This window comes from Leptopilina heterotoma, unplaced genomic scaffold (assembly GCF_015476425.1).
Source record: "Leptopilina heterotoma isolate Lh14 unplaced genomic scaffold, ASM1547642v1 Lhet_134, whole genome shotgun sequence".
In the NCBI taxonomy this organism is placed as follows: Eukaryota; Metazoa; Arthropoda; class Insecta; order Hymenoptera; family Figitidae; genus Leptopilina; species Leptopilina heterotoma.
Window position 1 is genome coordinate 2,794,951 of NW_025110853.1, and position 23,079 is coordinate 2,818,029.

The 23,079-nt window shown below is 24.6% G+C and overlaps 1 protein-coding gene across 8 annotated transcripts in view; it reads right to left on the minus strand.

Annotated features, from left to right (window-relative positions):
* Positions 1 to 23,079, minus strand: part of LOC122513089 (IQ motif and SEC7 domain-containing protein 1-like) — a 160,791-nt gene that overhangs the window by 2,415 nt on the left and 135,297 nt on the right. For 6 of the 8 annotated variants that reach the window (XM_043629329.1, XM_043629331.1, XM_043629334.1 and 3 more), the window contains 5 exons: positions 13,051 to 13,356; positions 8,488 to 9,040; positions 4,671 to 5,036; positions 2,155 to 2,525; positions 210 to 865 (listed from right to left, as the gene is read on the minus strand). In XM_043629329.1, coding sequence (XP_043485264.1) covers positions 210 to 865; positions 2,155 to 2,525; positions 4,671 to 5,036; positions 8,488 to 9,040; positions 13,051 to 13,356 — 2,252 coding nt within the window. Of the gene's footprint in view, positions 1 to 209; positions 866 to 2,154; positions 2,526 to 4,670; positions 5,037 to 8,487; positions 9,041 to 13,050; positions 13,357 to 15,490; positions 15,779 to 23,079 lie in introns of those variants that run through there. The other 2 variants (XM_043629336.1, XM_043629337.1) reach the window with 2 other exon arrangements.

Below are 23,079 nucleotides of genomic sequence, written 5' to 3' on the forward strand. Positions count from 1 at the left end.
AATGATCAACAATTTATAAAAAAAAATTTGTAGACCAAAAATACTTATTGTTTTTATAATTTCTGGAAATTTTCTATTTTTCTAGTAGATACTTTTGAAAAAATTTCCTGAAATTTTCCTGATTTTCCTAACCTGTGATAGCATTTATTTTATCTATTCATTTAATAAATGAAATTTATTAAAAATGTAATAAATAAACGTAAACTTACGAGGAACTTCAAAGAGCGTGACGACCATTCCACAAAGCGGAAAACTCTGTCTAAACGTATATGTTGGCCGTCCTTTTTTCTTGCCCAAAATTTTCGTCACCACCAACAAATCATTAAATAGAAACACCTCCCTCTGATGAACGCCAGATCGTTCCTTTTTATAGATATCGGGAATTTCATACAATCTGCAATAGCACACCAATCGACGATGTGGTAGCGCCATATTTGGTTTCTTGCCAACAAAACCCGCTTGCACTTTCATAACTTGCGTCACATGATCCGAACCGGGTTTAAATTCATTTGCCTTAACTCTATCATAAACGCCAATTAAAATATCCTTGTCAATATCACCGCAATCATCAATACCGCGTAAATTTTTAATAAAGTCCTCCATTCTCATTCGACGCTCTGGTTTCAGGTTCGGCGTATGCAGATCCGTGTTGAGCATTATAATTGCGAATGCAAGAACAAATATTGTATCGGCCGAACGTAACCTCGATATTACATCGGGATTACATTGACAATAACGTTGACTAAACACCTCCATTAATCGTTCGATTTTTTGAGCTTCGCCTGGCATTCTAAAGTAGGTCTGAAACTTTCGCAGTGCAACGTCAACCTGCATTCCGGAAAGATCCAATTCGTGCGAGAAACATCTGTAAACAAAAAAAGGGGGGTATTTTTTTTTAGAAAACATTAAAACGCGATTGTTAATTATACGGTGTGCGAGTGATTTTATTGTTGGAATGAGAAAGTTCTGGGTTAATTTCAATTCAATGGAAAAAATAATTGACCAGAGTGAATGCTATTGTTATACTGTAATTAGAAGTTTAGAAGAAAAAAAGATCGCTTTTTTGTTTTGAATAGAAATATTTTTCTATTGGAAATTTATAGGCAAACAATATTATTGCGGTAATCATTATTCGACGGAAGTTTATAAAATAGAAATGCTCGTTGGCGAATTGTCATTTCGGAAAAATTATCTTTTATGAGAACTTTTATTTAGATGAATTGATTTCTTTATTTACTATTTATGCAGAATTGCAAATTTTATCGAATCTAATTGTTGAATCAATTCAATTTTTCATTGAATTTGCTCTTTGTGAGAGTTTTCGTTTAGCTCAATTTTTATTTCACAAAATTGCCATTTTTACCGAAACGAATATTGTCAATTTTGAAAATTTCCTTAAAGTGAAATTTTATCAATTTCTTCTATTATTCATTTTTATTATATTAAAGAATAAAAATTCTGTTGAATACAAATTCTACTAAATTAAAATTACATAAAAATTATAAATGAAATGAAATTAAAATAAATTCGATTAAAAAATTCCAAAAAATCTCTTTATTTGGTTGGTTTGTTTCTTTAAAATTAGTCTTTGACTAAATCGAAATTCAACTAAATAAAAATTCGGTTAAATAATTGTCAAAAAACTTATTTTCGAATTGAAAAATCCAATTCTTGATAAATATAAATTTGATAAAGTGGAAAATCGCATAAATAATAATGCGAAAAATAAAAATTCAACTAATTAAAAGTTCTTTCGAAAGCAAAGTTATTTTTAGAAAATATTTCGTTTTATCTAAATTTAGTCCAATTTGAAATCAATATTTAAATAAATTGTAGTTTACAACTATTTAGGAAATAAATATTTCTCTAAGCGCGAATCCGGCTGAATGACTATTCAGATAAATAAAAATTTGCTAAAAAGAGAAATTCGATTAAAAAACGTTTAAAAATAATTGATAAATGATTAAAACTTCTATCAAACTTAAATTAAATTATATAAAACTTTAATTAAATAAAAATTCAATCAAACGGAAATTTGTTTGAATAAAAATTTAAAGAATTCGTTTTTTAGAAAAAAATCCTTTTCTTTTTTAGAAAAGAATTTTTTTTTCTAGAGAAGAATATTTTTTTTTTTTAGAAAAAAATAAAACTCACTCTAAAACAGCCATGTTGAAGGCATTCTGCAAATTGCCGAGATACTCGCCAATCATTTGTTTGGAAAGTCCCTTTCTTGTGATCAAAAATCGAGCGACTCCCTGTGGACTATTCTCAAGAAAGCCCTGCCTGATAAGATAGGTGATACCCCTCTCTGGTTTCTTATTAAAAAGATTGAGTCCAACTCTATATTGACGTTTTCTATTTTGCTCCGAAACTTTATAGCTCGTTTGTGATATTGCCTCGGTGTGATCCATTAATGGGTGTTGGTATCCGGAATTTGCATGGGAGTGACCCAACTCCTTGACGCTATTCATCAAATTGTTACCCTCATTCGTATGGCCACAGTCTTGATGTTCGGGTGAGGCCGACTGTAAAAGAAGAAAAAAAAACGAATTATTAAAACTAAAACCATTGATAAACGTTAATATTTAATAACAAATATTAAAATTAATATTTTCTTTATTTTTCTTATTACTTTAAAATTATTATCTAAGGAATTATTAACCGAACGATTAATATTTTTTATGCAGGAATATTAAGTATCGAGATTATTAAAAACGTGTTTTTAAATATAAAAAGTTGAAATTAATTCAGGGCTGCCACGAAAATTTGATTTTGTTTCACTGACTTTTATCTTATTTCCAGATAGATTTTGACTTTTTTCTATTCCTTATAAAAGAAAAATTCAATTCGAGTTCAAGTTTTAAATAAGATAATTTTTAGAAGCAAAAATTTCATTTGTAACTTCAAGGCTTGTCTTCATATTTAAAAAAAATTAGTTACTTTGACAAACTTCCTTTGATTATTATCGAAAATTTTAATAAAATTCTTAAAAAATTCAATTATTTTTAATAGAATTTTAAGAAACTTTTTTTCAATTTTTTAAGAAATTTCAATTTTTCAAAAAAATGACAACCTACTTGTTTGTAAAAATTCAGTTATCATAGACATGATAAGAAATTCAAGAACCACTAGAATTGAAATATGTATATTAAAAATCTAATTTTTCAGAATTATAAATAAAATTTTTCGAAACTTTAGTTATTTAAAAAAATTTTATATTAAAATCTTTTTTAAAATTTAAAATTGCAACTTTTTCAAAATTAAATTATTTTTTAATTTTTTTAATTTGATTCCAACTTTTCGTAAAATTTAATCATTTACCAATTATTAAATTAATATTTGTTAAAAATATGATTTTTTCTAAATCTTTAATGAAATTTTTAAACAAATTTAATTATTTTCAATTTTATTTTTTAAAGTATCTTTAAAAAATTGAACCAAAATATCTCAAAAATCTAATTTTCTTAGAATTCTAAATTAATATTATTTAAGACTAATAATTCTTGAAATAAATTTTCAATTACTATTAATTTTATCACAATTTGAAATTTTCAAAAATTTCACTTTAAAACCTTCTAAGATTCAATTAGTTCTGAAAATGGCAACTGTTTATAATTAAAATTTTTTAAAAATTATTTATAATTAATAATTTAAAGAAAATTGTTGAAGAAAAAAATATTATTTAAAATAAATTTTATTATTTACAGAAATAAGAAATAATTAAAGTTTTGGTTTAAAATGGAATTGAATTCAGAGAAATCTAATTTTTCCAGAATTTTAAAAATTAATAAAACTTAAATAATTTATTAAATAAATCTTTGAGTAATTTGATTAATTTGATTAATTATCATTTAAGAAGTAAACAAAAATTAGTTTAGATTTTTTTAATAAGTGAGAAAACGAAATAAAAATTGAATTTAATTGAATCAGAATTTTTGTAGTAATTCTAGAAATTAGATATTTTTCCAATACTTTCGATAATATTCTCCGATTTTCCTCATCTGTGGCAACCCCGTAATTATTAATTAACTATTAACTTTTAATTATTATTTCTTTATTATTAATTAGGTATTAATTATTAATTTACTAACGGTTAATTTTTAATCGTTCTTTTAAAAATTATAATTTATTATTTATTATTGTATTAAAGAAAAATTATTTTCGAATTTAAAGTTTTAAAAATTAGAATTTAAAAACTTGATACTAAAAATTAGAATTTAGAAATTTTAATTTAAGAATTATTATTATTATTATTCATGAATATTTACTATTTAGTTTAGGAGTGTAAAAATTACGGTTTGGTTTTAATATCTATCCAAACATACGAAATCAATAATGAAAAAAATATCTAAAGAAAATTTTATTTGACTAAAATTTTGAACGTTCAAATGAACGGAAATTTTTTTCTGTTTAAATATTCTTTCAGAATGACTGTACTTCGAGAATAATTTAAATTCACGATTTACTTTGAAATTTACGTCGATTAACAATTTTTTGAGTATAAGAAAAAAATATTTTCTAATAACGTACAAATTAAAAGGAGTAAAAACATTAATATTGTCGTTCATTTGAACGCTAAAAACTTGAAGGACATGCCAATTTTTGTTCTCTAAGTTATTGAAGAAACGTATGAAACGCAAAGTGGAAAAAGGAAAAGGTGTGACACTCACAATGCCTTTATGCTTCCAAATAGGCGAGCCTCTCTGTGCATCTCCTTCAGAGCTTTCGCAATTAGTCGAATCACTTCCTGAACTTTGTACCGAACTGAGACTTCCATTTTCCACACTTTTACTGAGACCATTGTGCCTCGGTTCCATCGACCTCGATGTAATTGACGAAGTTCGTTTTGGAACTTCGGGTGGTACTTTTTTCGTTGAACCACGATTTCTACCACCCGACGTGCAAATTTGTGACGACGAACTCGTCCAATTTTGTGACAACGAACTTTGTAGATTATGAGGCGTCGATGGAGAAGTGCATGGAGTTCTATGTGAATCCCTTGGTGGAGTTTCTTGTCTCAATCCACACAAAGTTTCCTGTAAAGTTATCGAAAAAAAAGAATTTCAAACAAAACAAAAACGAATCTTCTTAATAAACTTTTTTTCGGGAATCAAATAACTACTCGCCAGATGCGCGAGTTGTAAATATTTAAAGAGAAAAGAGGGAAAAATCAGGTCATGATAATGAAAATTCGAATTAGAAACATGTACACAGAAAGAGAAAGAAAGAAAAAGAGAGAGGCAGACAGAGAAAAGAGATCCAACAACAGATGATGCTCAACAATCTTTGTACCATCTGATGAAGAGATATAACACCAAAATATTTACATTGACAACATTTTTTTATTGAAGATAGCACAATTTTAAGACACAATCATTTCAAAATATGATGCATTAAAGATGTAATTAACTGAAGAAGAAATAAGTCGAATATGTAATTAATTGACGATATAATTAATTGAAGAAATGACTAATCGAATTTGTAATTGTTTGAAGACATTTCTAACTGAATTTGTAATTAATTGAAGATGTCATTAATCGAATTTGTAATTAGTAGAAGATGTAATTAATCGAATTTGTAATTAATGGAAAATGTAATTAATCGAAAATGTAGTTAATTGAAAATACCATAAATTGTTTATATAATTAATTAAAGACATAATTCTTTTGAAATATTGTTAAAGGAAAGAAAATTTCGACATAAACTTAAAATGCCGTATTTTTTTCAAGATATTTTGGAATAACATTTTCAGCTTAAGAATCTTGATTTACAGTAATATTTACAGAAATTATAATTACATTAATCTATATAGAAATGAATAGACAATAAAAAATGTAATAGAAAATATAACGCAAGGTGAATAAATAAGAGGACAAATAAATAAGTAAAAACTAAACAAAAATCAGTGAATAAAGAAAAAAATTAGTGAATAAAAAATAAGTAAATAAGCAAATAAAAATATTAGTGAATACAAAAATAAATAAATAAAAAAAAATTACTGAATGAAAGAATAAGTAAAGAAATAAAAAAAAAGTACCTAGTGAATAAATAAGAAAATAAAAAATTACTGAATGAAAAAATAAGGGAATAAAAAACGATGTAAATAAATAAAAAAGTAAAGTAAATAAAAGTAAGCGAATAAATATTAGTGGAAAAGAAAAATGAATTTAAAAAAATGGAAAAAATATGCAAAGTAATAAGAAAGTACTAAAATAAAAAAATATAATTTAAATTATTTTATAGAATTAAAGAAACTAATTATAATGGCGAGAGAGCGAGGAAAATATTCCCACTTGCTAATTAATAATAAAACTTAATTAATTACTCGAAATAATTATCCTCGGTCTAAATATGGAAATTTTTTCTGTTTCATCAATAATTTCTCTCTCGTTTGGTCAAAATGCTGTAACAATCCAGCTAAAAATGTCAAAGAAACAAGAAACGAAAAAAAGGAAACATTTTACAACTCTAATTCGAAGAAATAGAAAAAAAAAGATTCATTGCAATCATTTTACTTGGAAATAAATATATCTAAATAGAAAATAGTCTCTTGTGAAAAAGATGAAAAACACTTTTGAAATGAGATCAAATCCATTTCTATGCTTATGCGCGCTCTCGTCAAGAATGTTGAAGAATTAGATCAATTAAATTTATTATGCAGCTTTGTAGTTTATCGCACCAGTGTCTATACCACGCAGGACAGTCATGCAGAGCACATAAAATCTTGTTTTTATAATTTTATAGAAAGTCTTTTTTTAATTCTTATTCTTATTCTTATTATTTTTCAATAATTGTTTTTCGAATTACACTAATGATTAAATACGAAAAAATTGTAATAAGAGAGGAATAATTTTCTTTGCATTAACGGCATTTTTCGTTCTTCAACAAAATATAATTATGATTAGTTTCATACTAAAAATTTTAAATTGATCGATAATTTCAAATCGCAAGGAATTTCAAATTAAAAGGGGGAAATTAATTCATTCGTAAATTTTAATTCACGGAAATTGTAATTGTCAAAATTGTAATTGATGAGGAGATTTTAATTGATAAAATTATAGGCAATCAGAAAAATTTAATTGTCAAAAATCTTAATTGATGGAGATTTTAAATTTGAAAACCATAACTGCTGGATATTTTAATTTTTCAAAGTTTCGAAATATCTTTTGATAATTTTCATGATTTTAATATTACTATTATTTCCATTCTAAACAATGGAAAAATCAGGTAATAGAATTTCTGATTAATGGTATTTTCAATTAATTTTTTCAATTAATTATAATTGCATATAATTATAAAAAAAATTTGCAAAAAATCGTTGTTTTATAATAATCGTCTATTTTTTTATTTTCAAATTTATTTATTTGATTTTTTGTTAAATATTAATTTTTTTTATTTTCTATTCTATTGGATTACTTTTAATTTATTTTCTATTCTATTGAATTATTTTTTATTTCTCTAATTTATTTGATTTATTTTCTGCTTTATTTAATATTAATTTTTTTTTAATTTTCTATTTCTACTTAATATTTATTTTATTTACTTTCCATTTTATTTTTTGTTTACTTTATTTACTTTCCCTTTTATTTGTTATTTACCTATTTACTTTCCACTTTATTTCTTAATTACTTTCCATTTTACTTGTTATTTATTTTATTAACTGTACATTTTATTTGTTATTTACTTTATTTAGTTTCCATTTTATTTTTTATTTACTTTATTTACTTTCTATTTTATTTAATTGCTAAATTTTAATAATTTTTCATTTTATTTATTTCCTATTGTTATTTATTTACTTCTTCTTTACTTCAGGTTTTATTTATTTTACATATTCAATTTATTTTCTTCTTTAGTCCTTTAAAAATTATTTTTTTAATCTTACGTGTTTTTTGAATTCGAAATTTTACAATATTTTATTTAACTTTCCAACAAATTCGATTTCTACAAAAAAAAAACCTATCGTTTAAAAATTACGTCACACACTGTGGGAGTATAAAAAATCATAAATTTAAATAGCATAAAAATAATAGATCTATTTTTGAATAATAGGAGTATTAAATATATATTATTATGCTTAATTTTTACAATTTTTTTTGGGAACAGAATATAATTGTCTGTAATATTATAGAAATAGAATAAAAAAATAAAAGAAGAATTTAATAGTCAATAAATTCGATTACTCTAAAAAAATCCGATAGACAAAAAATTAAAATTCCGATATTATACAAACGTTATATTGAATAATAATAAATTGAAACATTTATTTTTATTATTTGAAAAAGTAGAAATAAGGGACAATAGATGAATTAAATAATAAAAAATGAAGGAAAGAAAATAAAGTATTCGAATGGTAAAAAAGTGAATCAATTTGATTTAAAAGTGTGTGACGAAATGTTTGTAAACGATTGTCGAAAAATTGATGGATTTTAAAGAAAATAAAGAAAATAAAGAAAATAAAGGAAATGAAGAAAAAAAAGAGACAATTACCTGTGGATTGTAATAATGAATACTGGAGCCGCTCTCCTGTGAACTCGACTCCCAACAAGGACTGGGTGGAGGCTGATGCCTAGCACAAGGACTCGGTGTCATCGAATTAGAATGACGACTACTTTGATGTACATTGTGATTAGAATGCTGATGAGCATTAACCCTGTGACCTCCAATTTGCACCTCGCATCTTCCACTTTGACTACGTGTCATCGGCGTTTGACATTGTGAATTCTCAGGATGTCTCCTCTCTCGTAATGACATACTTCTAATTGGCATTGGCCGATTACCACCGACCTGGCTCGGTTGAATGTAAATTTGACTGTGATAAGGATGCCTCTCATGATCCTGTCGCTCCGCAGCCTCCTGCAATTTTCGACTCAGTCGCTTCTCCGCCTTTGCCATTGCCGTGATTGTCGCAAATTTTTTCAACAATGTATAACGTCGAAATGCCCTCTGTATTGTTAATGCCGCATTTCTCGCCTTAACGCCGCCGTATTTCCTCTCGAGCATCTCGATTTGTTTCTCCAACAGGTCCTGGCTCAGCTCGTATCTGTTTCACAAGAAAATCAAAATTAGTTATTTACAATGTTTTAATAAATAAATATATTTATTATTTATTATTTATTCAATACAGTGCTTCAAGGAGAAGGAGTTATTTAAAACTCCTTTTTATTTTTATTTAAAAAGGAATCGTTGGCAGAAATAGAAAAAATTGAAGGTTTTGTATTAGAATTCGTGGCAATTCAATAGTTTATGAGACAAAGAAAAGAGACTAAAATTCAGAATTTTTTTATGATTCTAAAAATTTAATTTTTTCCAGTACTTGTAATAAAAATCCCTGACTTTTCCCTGAATTCCCTTATATTAGAATTACATTTTAGAGTACAAAAATGTTGTTTAAAATGAAATTTTCAAGAAAAATCAAATTCTCTCAAGGAAAAATGAAATTTCCGCGAAGGAAAATTTGATCGTCCAAGAGAGAGATTGCCATCTGAATTGTATATTATTATGGATGACATCGATTGTTGAATTTAATAATATAATAATGGTCTGGGGTTCCAATTTCGGCGGATGAACTGATGACGTCAATGGCCCTTTCCTTGTGCAAATGAACACCAAGGGGACGACGACGACGACGACGACGAGGAACAATGCATTCTACTTTTCGAGGTGATTCTCTCTTGACTTATGCAGGATTTAACTTTGGCCTCTTGTTTTACATAAACCGCTATTATACACTCACCACTTTTGGAGAATATTCCCTTCTTCCTTTTCAAAACTTATTTTCATAGTTGTAACTTTAAGATAAAGTCGGAAGAATGAACTTTCACAAAACGTGTTACAAACCGGCAGCATTCAAATGCATATTTTCGTGACTAAAATTTTAATAAGTATTTTTTGGAAATTATTTTTCTAACTTCCTATAAATTTTCTTTTCCATAAGTAAATAATTTTATTCGTTAATAAACGAGATGAATAATAAATAATTTTATTTGTTAACAAACGAGATAAATAATAAATAATTTTATTCGTTAACAAACGAGATAAATAATAGATAATTTTATTAATTTATTTATAAACGAGAGGAAAATTTAATGTCTTTATAAACGAAAAAGGAAATAATTTTCTTGATATTAATTTTCCACAAATGGTGATGAATTAAATAGAGCGGAGAAAATTGAATTGAATTTGTGAAAAGCCCAAGCTATTGAAAGAAATAAATAAAAAAAAACCTTAAGAAATTCAAGGCCAAGTGACATAATAATAATGTTCTTCTCATGATAAAAATAATTATCACATAACAAAAGAAACGATACTAATGACAATAACGAGTGACTTGGTATTATAACAATAATGAGAATTCATTTGCAGCCTTGAAATAAGGCAATGAAGAATTTTTTCCCACGTTTTAGTCAAATTCTATATACATATTTATATATATAAACTGAAGAAAACTTTCTGAGTCATTATTTTCAGATTTAAATTTATTTTCAAATTATTTAAACGAAATTGTTTAACAGTACATTAAAGAATTTTTATACACAAACAAAAACAAAATTAGCAAAAGTAAAATACAAAGAAAAGACAAAAATAAAATACGAAAATTGAGAAAAATTTCAATACCGGAAAATAAAAATGAAATAATAATATTAACTATTAAAAGAATTATTTAATAAAATATTAAACTGAAAAAATGAAAAATGAAAAAATGAACCGGAATTTGAAAATTAATGAATCTGAGTTTTGAAAATAAAAAATATAAAAATGAAATTCTTTTTTCTCGAAGATTTTTCATTTTGTGCGAATTTACTATAAGAGAATTTTTATTTAGCAAAATTTTAATTAAAATTTTTGTCGAAATTAATTAAAATCTTCTTCTGCATAATGAATACAAGATGATTAGTTTAATTTTTTTGGTACTGATTTTCATTTTTCTCGTAAAATGAAATTCTTTTATAGTCCCACATCTCCATACAAATTTATACAAAGGGTTCCTAGATTTTCGTGGAATATAATAAAAATTTTATTACGAAACTTTATAACAGGTGCGGATCTTCATTTGTCTCGATGTTAAAGAATAGAATTAATGTATACATATATATATTCACCAAAGCGTCAGATGGTTTCTGTAACTGCAGCGTGTCATGATTTTATAAACTAAATCGCAGTAATTAAGTTCATTCAGAGGTTACTGTTCTAATAAAAAAAAGACAGAGGCAATTTTTTTTCCTATTGTATTTTAAAATTATTCTTCTTTAATTTTTTTATTATCGGCCATTGAACTTTTTTCTAATCATAATTATTTGTATTTTTTTGCTTTTTCTATTTTTTTTTCTTTATTAAACGCAGGTACTTTGATTTTCAAATATTTAATTTTTGTCAGAAATTTTTATTTTTTTTTATGGAAAAAATTAAGTTTTTAGAATTCATATAAGAAAATTCTGAATTTTTGTGTCTTTTTTGTTTGCGTCATAAACTATATGAAATTTATCACGAATTCTAATACAAAACCTTCAATTTTTCTATTTTTTCTACTTCTAACGATAATTTCTTTTTAAATAACTTCATTCTCGAAGATCTATCATAAAATTATTACATATAAATTATTTAATGAATAATTTTATGTACTTAAATATTTAAAAATTAATTTAAGTTTAAAAGAGTTGTGTTCACAATTTTCATAAATAGATGAACTTCAAAATGTTTTAATTTAAAATTATATAAAATTTCAATTTTGCATGAAATTAATCAGAAATTTTAAAGCACTTAGATTTTTGAAAAACTTTAATAATTAGTAATAACTTCTAAAATTAGTTAAATTTTTTAATATTATATTTCATTAATTATTAAAAATAATAGATTTATAGAAGAATTTTAGTTAAAGATACTAAAAAAATTAATTTTGGAGAAGTAACAAATGATTACAAAAAATTCAATTACTTTCAAAAGTAATAAAATTCTGGTCAAAATTTCAATTATTATAAAAATTGAGTTAGAAATGAATTTCAGTTAAAATTTTAGATAATAATTGAATATTAAAAGCATTATAGCGTGAATTTTTAGGAATAATTAAATTTTGAAACGGTTTCAAATTAAAATCTTTCAAAATTTTAATTTTTCGTACTTTTAACAAACAATTCTGGAGAATTAATTTGTTTGAAAAAGTTTAATTGCATTTTTTAGAATTATTTGAAATTTTTATTTTAGCTAATATATGTTTAATGAAAGAATTTCCGAATAATCGGAATTTCGTAAAATTGAATTGTAAATTCAATTCATTTGAAAATTCTCAAAGAACTTTTTCAAAAATTATGAAAAATAACTGAGTTAAAAAAGACTTTTAGTTAAAAATTCTGGATAATAATAATTGAATTTAAATGATGAAAATAATTTTGAAGAAGTTATTGTGACAATATTCTTATATTATAAAATAATGATTTTATCACTCGGTCAACTTTAATTATTATAAGTTGTTGAATTTGAAAAAGGTTTAAATTTGAAATTTTTTAAAAACTTAATTCTTATATGGAAAAATAATAATAATTAAATATTTACTAAATAAATTCGTAAATAAATTTAATAGAACATTTTTTTGAGTATCTAACCATTTTTAGAGTGAATCAAAATATTCTTTAGGGTCAAGGAAAAAGTAAAAATTTTGTCTGGAAGTCAGGAAAAACCGAAATTAAATTTTTGTATTAACTTTGAAAAAATTGAAATATAGGTAAAATCGAATTTCAATCAGAATTCGGTCAACTATAAAAAGTTTCTTCGAAAATTGTCTTAATAATTTTAACAAAAAATTTTTCCGGTTTTTAAATTTACTCGCCCAACAAAAGAAAAAACGAAAAAAAACGGAAACTTGCATAAAAATGTAAATCCCCATTCGCTCCTTTCCCCATAAATATTTGAATTCCACCGAAAACCACGCACCGTTGCATTTGAAATTCAAGAGATTAAAGTGTATCCGGAAGTTGTTCTAAGCTTTATGTATAAATAATAGTAGTTGGTCCAGGTGGATTATAATAGTGTTTTAATGGGAAAAAAGGAAGAACTTACCCATTACGGATGGATCCTTTCTTGTGACATGCCTGCTGAAATCCAGACTGAGGTTGTCCCCCGTAACCCTGAACTATTGCTCCATAACTTTGGGGTTGTCCGTAGTTTGTGTGTGGATACACCTGCACGGTGGATGGTGGGTACGGGCCAAGAGTATAATTTTGTCCCTGCATGTAAGACTGCCCTGTTATGTACGATGTCGAGAGGGCTGTTTGATTTCCGGAGGAATATACATTGTGCACATTTCCGCTGTGAGCCTGATTAAGACTCGTATTGTGCGTCGACCTCTCCATCTTTTGTGGGAAACTGCAACAGTGAGAACAAAATTTCTTTAAAAAAAAGAAAGTAAATTCATTCTTCATATTTTTATAATATTCAAATACTTCCGATTTTTTTTTCTTACACATTTTCATTTTACATATTTTTCGAATTAATATATTAACATTAATATTTTTCAATTATTTATGTATTTTTTAATATTTCAGGCTTCGCGCTCAGTAATTAATTTTAAAAAAGTAGCAAAAAGTAGCTTTGAGACTGAAAAAAGTAGTAGAAAAGTGGCTAGCTATCGAAAAATTAAATTTGACGACTAAAAAACTCGTTTTAGTCGATTCAAAAAAATCACAAAAATTTCATTCTGTATTTCCCTGCCATTTCCCTAATTTGATAAAAAATATTCAGTTTTTCTTATCCTGATAATAAATTTTTATCAAATTCAATTATTTTCCAAATTTTTAGTTAGAATTCTTTAAAAATTCGATTATTTTGAAAAATAATTTTTGAAAGTAAAAAAATAAATTTTTTTTAAATATAAAACTTAATTTCAATTAAATTTTCGAGAAAGTTATTAAAATAATTGAAAATTATTGAAATCCTGAGAAGAATTTTATTATTTATGAAAATAATTGAATTCTTGCAAAAGATTTGCAAAAATTTTAGAAATTTTGAATTGTTTCAAAGAATTTTATTAGATTTGACTAATGAAGTAGTTAATAAAGACTAATTGATTATTATTAAATTATATTATATATAATAACAATTATAATAATATATAATCAGTTTAATATTATATAATAATATGATTTATTAATTAAATTAATTATAATTAATTGAAAGTTTATGGTGGAGGGAACAGCGGATGTAAAATAATATATTGTAACATCAGAGAATAATAAATTCTATTATCCTATAATTTGCATGTAATTAAATATTAATTAAGTAATTAAAATTATTAAATATAAATAAAATTTAAATAAAGTAAACAATTTAAATTAAAAATAATAAAAAATTAATTTATTGATTAAAAAAATATTTCTTTTAAATTAAAAGTACCACAATTAAAAGAATATTTATATTTATTTTCTTATAGAAAGAGAAAAATCACTTAATGAAGGAATATGTTTATTTTTGTGGTGAACCCCGGATGTGGAAATTCGAAAAAGAAAATATTTACATATCCCTAATTTTACATTTTTTCCGTTTTGTAAAATGGAACGTTAAAAAATACAGAGACTCAGGATTATATATATATGTACATAAAATAAACTAATTAACGACTTTTATAAACCAATTTTCAAACTATTTAGTGTCAGACGTTTTTAATGAGATTTTCTATAAATATATAAAGTCGAGACAAGATTTCTTTTTTTGCGCTTTTTAAGGTGAGGAAAAAAAGGAAGCAATTTTTCTTTTTGCAACTCTTCTCGCAGTGAACTTAAAAGTCACAGTAATTAGCACAGAATCGATACTGTCTGGGTTAATATCCGCTTTTACGTGATTACCAAACGTAATTTCCGGTTTGCACCACGTGTGAGTATGTACATGTGCATATTCGACATTTATTAGTATAAAATTCGCTTATAGTCGAAATCAAATGACATGTACATATGGCAGTGTGAAATTTGAACCAAACCGGAAAAAACCGCGTCTCATCGTTTTACAAAAAAATATTCTTTTTATTTCTATACAGAAATTCTATTTTTTAGTGTTATTATATTTTACATAAAATTAAGTTAATAAACAAAAGGGATAATTTAAAATGAGGCGAAAATTGTAAATTTTCTTTTCGAAATTGCGAGAATAATTGTGTCATATTAAATGTGATTTCCGTCTATTTTGAGGCAAACATAGAGAATTCGAAACGAGCGTCAGCAATTATATGATTGAAGTGATATCCTTGTGGAGATCTATTTCATTACCCTTTCGACTAATTAACCTTCATAATATAGAAGTGTCGAGTGCGCTCAAAGGAATATATAAATAATTGAGCACGTGCCGCGGCTACGAAATTTCACCGCATCGTCGTTATATTATATGTATATGTATTGCAAACCCGTCATCTTTCATTGCATGAATCATATATTATATGAATCATGAATTTACTTTTGCACCCCAATTTCTTTTTCTAAATACACCCTAAACATATATACACGAAACATACCCCACAAGAAATCCAGAAACGACAATTATCATCTTGATTCACTTTATTCGTCACCACTTTTACACAAAAGTAAAATTTTCTTTTTTTCAACAGAAAAGGGACACTATTTGCATTTATGGAAATCACACCGCATTGTGATTAAGAGTTTGAAATAAATTTAATCAGTTTAACACAACACACAAGTTAACTAAAAATAGAAAAAATCGGGGTTTTTCTTTATTTTAAAGAAGAGAATATTTTTTTTGTGAGGGTATTTAATATAGTTTTGAAGATAATCCAAGAGTGGAACACGTCCGCAGGTTTCGACAACGAATGCTTGACTGAATGGTTAGGAGCAGCTGCTACCTTTTTAAAAAAAGGACCTTCTTATTTTTCTATATAGTCAGCAGCCTGATCACAAGGTGCAAAGGAAAAGATGAAGATCCCATAGAAGGTGGGGAAAAAGGAAGGGCTGCATATGTATAGTGAAGCCTATGTGAACACGTGTCTTCAGGGAAGCAGAACTCAATTTTTTTAAATAGAAATTTCTTATTTTTCTATCATTCATTTTTAGTTCAAATATTTATTTACTCTCTAAATTAGAATCAGCAAAAATCATAGTTTTAACTTTTAACTGACAATCGGTGATCGACTTTTTGGTTCTGAAATCAATTAAAAATAACTGAATTTCAGTGAAAAAATTACTGATTTTCAGTAAAAAATAACTTAAAAATTAGGGGAGAGTGGGGCAAATCGGACCCCCTAACGGTTTTTTGACTCTTGTGACTAAACGAATCAACCGATTTCATTTTTCGATGGCTTGTTTGAAAGATCATTTAATTGCGCAACTTTTTCCCAGAGACACCTATACTTTATCTTTCATTGTTTAGTTGCTGTGTTAACTTTAAAAAATTTTGCAAAAGTTTTGCAAATCATTTAAAAAAATCTACTAAAACGTCTATTACTTTTATAACTGACAATCACAGGATTGCCACAAAAATTTAATGTTGTTTTTCCCTGATTTCCAGACAAAATTTTTACTTTTTTCCCGACCCTAAAGAATATTCTGATTCACTCTAAAAATTATTAGATACTCAAAAAAAAGTGTTCTATTACATTAACTTACGAATTTCTTTATAATTGTAAAATTATTCGAGAATATCAATAACTTCGAGTGATAAAATCATTATTTTATATTATAAGACTATATATCTTCAAAGGGAGCGTTCACAAATGATGTCACGTTTTTGGGGGTAGGGTCTCTACTAAAAGTGACACAATATATTTTTCACATGTGAAATTGCGTGACAGGGGGGAGGGAGGATTGAAAATCTCAAAAAATTCCATGACATAATTTGTGAAAGCTCCCAAAATTATTTACATCATTTTAATTCAATTATTATTTTATAGAATTTTTAACTAAAATATATTCTTTAAATCAATTATTTTTAATATTGTTTAACAAAGTTCTTTGAGAATTTTCCAATCTATTTGTTTACAATTGAATTTTACGAAATTTCAATTATTCGGAAATTCTTCAATTCAATGTATATTAAAAAATAAAAACTTGAAATAATTTTAAAAAATCGAATTAAACATTTTCAAAAAATTAATTCTACAGAAATGTTAGTTAAAAGTATGAAAAATGCAAATTTTCAAAGATTTTCATTTGAAACATCTTCAAAATGCAATTATTTTTAAAAACTCACGCTATAATGCTTTTAATATTCAATTATTATTTAAAATTTTAACTGAAATTCATTTTTAAATAAATTTTCATTACAACATATTCTACGAGAATTTAATTATTTAATTGAAAAACTAAATAATATTTATTCAATAATTGAAAACTTATTAAAATTTATTGAATTCTTGTAAAGAACATTATCAAACATTTTTTAAATAATATAATGGATCCAAAGAATTTTATTAAAATTTTCAAAAATCATTGATTTCTTACGAAGAACTTTATTAATTTTTTTTAAATAATGGAAGAATGTTTTAAATACAATTTAAAATTTTATTGCGATGAGTTTTATTAATTATGAAAATAATTGAATTTTTTCAACGAATTTTACTAAATTTTCTCAAAATTATGTTTTTAGGACCCTAAAGTGTACTTTAAGCAAAAAAAAAATTTTTCGATTTTTTGAAAATCCTAGTGTGGTGTAACCCCTTAATAGATTAATAATTCAATAATTAATTTTTCAAATGAAATAATAATTTTTTTGAATTTATTAGTAACCTAATCAATAAACTATTAAATTTATTTGTTAATAAAAAAATGAAATTTCCTTTATTTTATCCAATTTGAATATTAACTTCGTAATTTCCCGATTTTTCTTATTATTGCTCAATTTGTATAATTTTATTCATTTATTGAAAGAAAAAGTAGGGGACTTGGTGGGGGTTTGAGGGGGAGAGAGTTGACTATATGTACTGAATAATATAAAAATTATTATGTTAAATACGATCCTGCACGTCAGCAGGTAGATATGGCGTACACGCGCTCCTGCGCTCCTTCACAATATCGTTTTGCGCTTTGTACACGACCGTGACACTCAACCTTCTTATTTCATTTACTAAGACTTTACAATATGCCATGTCAAGTTGTACACATATATATGTATAGATAAGTTACGTAAAACTTAAGACAATATTGTTTCGCTGATGAGTCAAGTAATATTTAAACGGTTTTTCACAAAGGCAAAGTCCCACGCGAAATTTCTATGACTTTTTTCTCTTCCTCATTATAGCATATATAGAATATGTCTGCGCCTATTTATAAATGAAACGAAAAAAAATCAATTTCCTTCATTTATCTTCATTCAAACAAAGAAAACGAAAAAAAAGGATTTCAATTTATAAAAAACAAACGATGAATTTAGGATGTTTTTTTCTTTTACGCAAAATAAAAAAAAAATTTCTTTTATTCTCAAATATAAAAAAAAAATTTCCTTTACAAGTTTTGTTATTTTGTGAAGTACAGAAAACTTGTATTTTTTAATCTCTTATTTATTTGTTTTAATCACTTTACACGTGTCAAAAAAAAGGAGGAAAAAAAACAAATGATGTAAAAGGAAAAACGAACAGTAATTATTTATTAAAAATAGTAATAAAAGAAAATTTATTTTTTTCTCAATATTTTCTTTTATTTTTTTATATAATTATTAATGTGTGACGTGCTTTGAAGTAAGATAGCTAGTATAAGCAGAAAGAAATTATAGGTTATGTTTGTGATACATTTATCTTGATTGAAAGTTTCTTTTAATTTTGCTTTTTTAATGTACTTTTTCTATTATCACTACAATCAAAATGTTCAATAAATGTTGCTTTTCCTTTTATAAAATTTAAAACAAATCTGCTCTTAGGTCCCTTTCTTCAGAGCACTTCACAAATTATTATTAATTATTCAAAAATTGTATAGAAAAATAATAAATAAAGAAGAATATTTTTTAACAAAATTCACTTTCTTTCCGTTTCTATGTATAGTTTTAATAAATTATTATTCATGGATTTTCCATTTCTATCATTTGTTTTCCTTCTTCTATTTTTACACGTAAAATAATATTAATAATAATAATGTAATGAAAGAAAATAATGAATATAATAATAAAACATTTATTTTTTGTTACAACTGTTTATGTAATTATTTTTTAATAATAAAAATAATTATACATATAATAAGTAGCCCGCTCTCTGAAGAAAGTTGAAGCAAAAAATTTGAGGTTATGTTTGTAATTTTTTAAACGAAAATATACAAAGAGGATCAACTCTCAATATAAAACACTGATGTTGAAGTCTTCATGTACATCTAAAATAATAATTAATGAAAACTAATTTTAGTTTTAAATTAAGCAAAGAAACTTCTAATTGAGGTAAGAATGACACAAAAATAACATAATTTATGAAAAAATAATAATGATTAAATATTTATTTTAAATAAAACTAAGATATTGATATTTTCTATTAATTTTACAATTAATAAAGAAATTCGTAAATATATGTAATAGAACAGTTTTTTTGATGGTTAAGGAAAAAGTCAAAATTTGGCTGTAAATCAGGGAAAAGTCAGGGAAAAACAAAATTAAATTTTTGTGGCAACCATGAACAATAACAATATCAGACTTCGCACTCGATAATTAATTTAAAAAAAGTAGCAAAAAGTAGTTTTCAAACTAAAAAAAGTAGTAAAAAGTAGCTATCGAAAAATTAAACTTGACGACTAAAAAAACTCATTTTAGACACTTCACAAAACTGACAAAAATTCCATTCTATATTTTTTATTTTCCTGACTTTTTCCTAATTTTCATAAAAAATATTTACTTCTTTATTATCTTGATAAGAAAAGAATTGCATTTCTGTGAAAATGTTTATAAGAAGAATTTTATATAAACATTTTTTTTAAGTAATTAATTTTTTCGAAATACAATAAATATTATCAAAATTTTATTTTAAATAATTGAATTCTTGTAGAAAACTTTATTTGTGGAAATAATTGAATTTTTCGATTAATTAATTTAAAATAGTATTAAAAATAATTGAAATTTTTCGATAAGTTTTATTATTTTTATGAAAATATTTGAATTCTTGCTTAGAATTTTATCAAAATTTTTTTTAAAAAATTGAATTTCCATGAAAAATGTTATTATTAGTGAAAGTATTTGAATTATTGTGAAGAATTGTATACAAATTTTGTTAAATAATTGATTTTTTCGAAATTTTTTTAAAAATGCTATTCTAAATTATTAATTAAATTCCTGTGGAAATTTTTTTATTTATGAAAATAATTGAATTTTGGATAAATTTTGTCAATTTTTGTTTTTCAAATAATTGAATTGTTTGGCGAAATGTTATGAAAATACTAGATATTGAAAATAATTGAATTTCGAATATTTTTTGAAAACAATTAAATTGTTTTAAAGAATTTGATAATTTTTGAAAATAGTTTTTTGATTTCTAGTATTAGCGAATTTAAAGAAGTGGAAAATCTGAGAAAAAAAAGAAATGGTACCTTTTAGTGGGTGAAATCTAAAAAAAAGTACCCAAATAGTAGTATAACGTAAAAAATAAATTGTAGTAAAATAGTAATAGATATGTGATCGTTTATTTGAACCAAATAAACTTTTTTTCAGTTCAGGAACCTAAAAGAATTTTCTCAAGAATAATAATAAAATAGTTTATTTCAGTCAAATATCCCAGAAATTCGGTTATTTGGTTGTTATTTGGTTATTAGGTTCGGGTTATTTTTACAAATATAATATAAATAATAAAAATAAAATAGTAATTGACATTTGAAGCAGAATTTTATTACTATCTTTGTAGTTTATTAAAATTGTAACAAAGTAACTCCTCATATATAAGAATACGTTTCTTATAAATATTTTTTTCTGTTTTTTTTTAACATGACTGTCTCACCTTTATAAGTGAATTAATAATAATAATAAAAAAACATGTTGTAATAAATGAAGAATCAGAGGTTGAAGCAATAAAACGTGACAAGAAATATGTAGAGGAAAATTTGAATTATTGAACGGTATGTATATGTATAAATTTTTTTTTCACATTGTCACATTGTTGAAACGTGTTGCCACATGAACATAGAAGGATTATTTGCGTCAAACTGGGTATAGAGATCAGAGAAAGAGAGAAGGAGAGAAGGAGAGAGAATTTAAGAGGGACCTTTTCCAAAAAGATATATTCCGAGTTCACATTGGAGAAGCAATCGATATCAATGACTATTTTAAGCTACTTTTGTCCTCGACGTTAAGTGCTTTAATTTAATCTGCCCCAAATCGATATACCCTTTGTACCCCTTTTTTCCTCCTTTTATACACCGAGAAGAGAAAAAAAAGGAAGTCGATGTAAAAAGAAAAGGGGAAAAGAAAAATATTGTTCGATACTTGTACCTCCATCCATTTTCAAGAGGGATTACTCTGTATATATAGAAAAATTATTTTCTTTATAGTTTTTCTTTTTAGATTCCTATGCGAAGCACTAAAGAATATTAAAAATTCAACAAAAAAAGCTCAAAAAATAATTTTTTGTGACCTTTTTTCTCTCTTTTTTGTAATTTTCAAAATTATAATATAAATATTTATACTTTGAATCAAATAATTTTTTACTTAAATCGAATAAATGGTACTTGAACTAATAATTTCAGAATTTGAAGCAATTTAACCATTTAAGTAACTTAGATAAAAATTATTTGACGATACAAACAAACTTTAATTTGATACAAATAAAGTGAAAAATAAACGGCATTATTCTCAAAAATTTTAATAATATTCTTCATAGAAACAATTCAAAAAATTTTTTTATATTATTTAAAACAAATCAAAAAATTTTTTTATATTCTTTGAAACAATTAAATTATTTAAAAATATTTTTGAAAAATATTTCCAAAGAAATAATATTATTTTCAGAAGTAATGAAATCTATTCTTCGAAAGAAATCAATTATTTTCAATAAAATTTGGAAAATCTTTCGCAAGAATACAATTTTCATAAATTAATAAAATTCTTCTTTGAAATTCAAATATTTTAAATATTTGCTGTTTTAATAAAATTTCTCAAAAGAATTCAATTATTTAAATACAAATTAATAAAACTTTACACAAAAATTCAATTACTTTCATAAATAATAAAATTCATGTAAGAATTAAATTATTTTCAATACAATTTTAATAAAAATTATTCCAAATAATTGAATATTAAATGCCTTAAAGTATGAATTTTTAGAAATAGTTAAATTTCAAAAAGCTTTAACATTAAAATTATATCTAAAATTTCAATTCCTGTGAAAAAATAAATAAGTATAATATTTATTGGACAAAAATGATTCAAGTCTGAATAATTTAATTTAGAAATTGTGAAAAAAATTAGTCTTGAAAAATTTAATTCTCGTAGAAATGAAAAATATTTATTTAAAGTTTCAATTAATTGAAATTTTTATATCTTAAAAAAATTTATTTTTTTACTTTTAAAAATTATTTGGGAATATAATGGAATTTTTGAAGAATTCTAACTAAAAGTTTGGAAAATAAATATGTATTTGAAACTGACAGCCTGTTATCAGCACTCACTTAATTATTTAAAATTTGACTTTGGCATACAAAAAATATTTAACTTTAAAATTTAATTTATAAAATTAAGTTGGTGCGGTGGCCGCAGTTATACAGTTTCATGGAAAATAATTTAATTTGATGAAAATTTAGAATTGAACTTATTATGTTGTACTATGCAGGGATAAGAAAAAAAGTGAATATGTATTTTTGATGATGGAAATCAGGAAAATTTGAAGAAAAATAAATTGAGTAATAAAAAAATACAGAATTAAGAAATAAAAAAGCAAAAACTCAATTTTTCCCCAAAATGGCAATAATAAATTATCATCTCTATTGCGGGGGTCGAGTTTGCACCCTGCAGTGTGGTAGAAAAGAGGGTCTTTATATCGCGCATGTAATATGCAGCACCTGCGAAAAATATGAGTGCGCGAGGAACATTTCTACTTCTTTTCAAAAAGTGAAATAAGAAAGGGCAGTGATCGTGAAGAAGCCACACATTGCTCCTTCAGGAAAGAATGTATATTATGGAGAATGAAAGAGAGAG